At 38.1% G+C, this 2320-nt stretch overlaps 1 protein-coding gene across 1 annotated transcript in view; it reads left to right on the top strand.

Annotated features, from left to right (window-relative positions):
- LOC105159134 (probable E3 ubiquitin-protein ligase RHG1A) overlaps window positions 1-2320 on the top strand; it is a gene marked incomplete in the record, with an annotated part of 6107 nt that overhangs the window by 2844 nt on the left and 943 nt on the right. Inside the window, 2 exon segments of the mRNA XM_020692588.1 lie at window positions 8-701; window positions 1951-2001. Of these exon segments, the coding sequence (XP_020548247.1) occupies window positions 8-701; window positions 1951-2001 (745 nt within the window).

Below are 2320 nucleotides of genomic sequence, written 5' to 3'. Positions count from 1 at the left end.
AGAGTAGAGTAGTGCTTCGCAATCGCCTGTTTGACTTGCATTCAGCTCCTGTTGTGGAAAATGGAAGCCTTCGGGCTCAGTCATTTCTTTCGCATGTTCCTTCTGTTCGTCGAAATCCTCAATCTCGATGGAGTGGAGCATCTAGCTCAAGAACTAATATTTCATCTGCTTCCGCTATTTCTGGAGAGAGGGATCCTATGCTTTATGAAGATTATACATCACGAAATATTCCCAGAAGCATTTCGGAAAATCCTGTATTTGTTCCTGCTGGTGAGATGGGAAGTTCATCCCAACAAACTAGAAATTGGAACTTGACTGGTGGAAGTAACAGTATTCCTGGAAACGTCGCTTCTACTTCTCGGCAGGGCTCTAGTTCAGGGGTTAATTCATCTGCACCTACTTGGTCTCATCGGGGTTGTCCACAGTATCCTCGGAGACTGTCAGAAATTGTTCGGAGATCTCTGTTATCCTCGGCAGGTACTGAGTATGGAGGTCAAAGTAGTGGTCATGCCATAAGGTCGAGTCCTTCTGCTGCCTCACAGGAGATGCCCCTTCCATCTGGATCTGGTAGTCAAGGTCACCATGCATCGAACTCAAGGTCAGCATTGTTGGAGAGACACCTGGATGGTGCTTTGGGAATACCTTATTCACTGCGAAGCTTGGCTGCTGCTAGTGAAGGAAGAAGCAGTATAATGTCTGAGGTATATCTATATCTTGTACTTTGCATTTTGCATTTGTGAAATAGTATCATGGTTCATATTCCACCTTATGAAATTCACATATAAACTTTTCCTTTTACTCTAGTTGCACGTAGTTGTGATTTTCACTTGATTGCTTGTAACTTGGATTCGAGAATTTCATGTTACTTTTTTAGTATGAAATCATCGGTTCATTATATGGATGATCTTTGGGAAGTCCACCTCTGCATAAGCTAACATGATATTTTCTTGATGTACATTCTATCTCCAAAATTTGGGTTTTTCCTTAATTGCGTCAAAAAATTTTCCTAGTGATTTCTGTATATGTGGTTTCCTGGTTTGCTTACCCTGCTAGTAACTCGCAGAAAATGGTCTTTATTAAATGAACATATATTGTGCAACTATATTTTAATTTAATATTTCACTATCATTACATAAAACATTAATGATGCCTAAAATTTGTATGTATGTCATACACCTCAAATCAATATAATTTATCCTCAACTGCATTCCCTTGCACACCTGCTAGGAAGAAAACAACAAGAAAGGAAATTAATGTTGCCAGCATATTTATGGTCACTGAATGCCGCTAGACGTAATTCACCTAACATCCAGAGGCCAAGTTGAACTGAACTACTTATAAGAAGCATCTGAGATGCAGAACATCCGTTTCTTTTTTCCTTCTGAATTCTGGTTTTCCTTACCCTGCTTTCTCTCTTTTTATACTGACTGCACATTTCGTCAAGTTAGTAGGTCGGAAAACCCTCCGGTAATGAATTCAAGCTGCGTCTCATTTTTCGTTATAAGTTTATATTTCTGTATAGGTAGAACTTTCCACATAGGTTAAGAAGTAATAATTCAGTTTGTATAATGCACTTAGATTGTTTTGAAATCAATGATATCTTTAAGATTGTCTTCAGTTACTCCTTGTTGCCAATGCTTTTTATGTGAATTACGAAGATTGAATGGTGTGTTTTTGCTTCATGATAACCCCTATTATGTGGAAGAACATGCTGGACTATGCTCGTTGATGGTAAATGTGTCTTGTGTATTACTGTCTTGAACGATGCTTATCTTGATGTGCATGATGCTTTTGATCTCTTTCTCTCTCTCTACAACTTATTCACACATCTCTTTTGGTTTATGCTACTTTTTGCATCTCAAGGATCTAAGATTTCAAGAACTTTATTTCCTTAATTTTGAGAAATCATTATAAAAAACAGCTGTTAACTTATGTTTTGTTTTTTAGCAGATTCGCCATGTCTTGGATCTCATGAGAAGGGGAGAGGGCTTGAGATTTGAGGTTTGTCTCATCCCCTTCTTTTTCTATGTTTCTTTTCTCTTTCACTACTCATTGTTGTACATAAATTCTAAAAGAGTCCTAAATTTTCAACCATCGGCATATGTGAGCTTGTGCGCATGGTAATGATCCCATGGCAATGCTGATATATGAGAAAGTGGTGTCTGGTTTTCTATGTTTTTGACTCATTTAAGCATAATGCGACTTGTTTTGCATGTTAGCTGATGCAATTGCCTTGTTTGGTTGTCTAACTGATCGCAAAGTAGAACAAACCAGGACTCTGAGTTATCTTTCACAGGAACCATATTTTTACCAAAACATG

This window comes from Sesamum indicum, linkage group LG3 (assembly GCF_000512975.1).
Source record: "Sesamum indicum cultivar Zhongzhi No. 13 linkage group LG3, S_indicum_v1.0, whole genome shotgun sequence".
In the NCBI taxonomy this organism is placed as follows: domain Eukaryota; kingdom Viridiplantae; phylum Streptophyta; class Magnoliopsida; order Lamiales; family Pedaliaceae; genus Sesamum; species Sesamum indicum.
The sequence above is the reverse complement of the archived record's forward strand: the minus strand, read 5'-3'. Positions and strand labels throughout refer to the sequence as shown.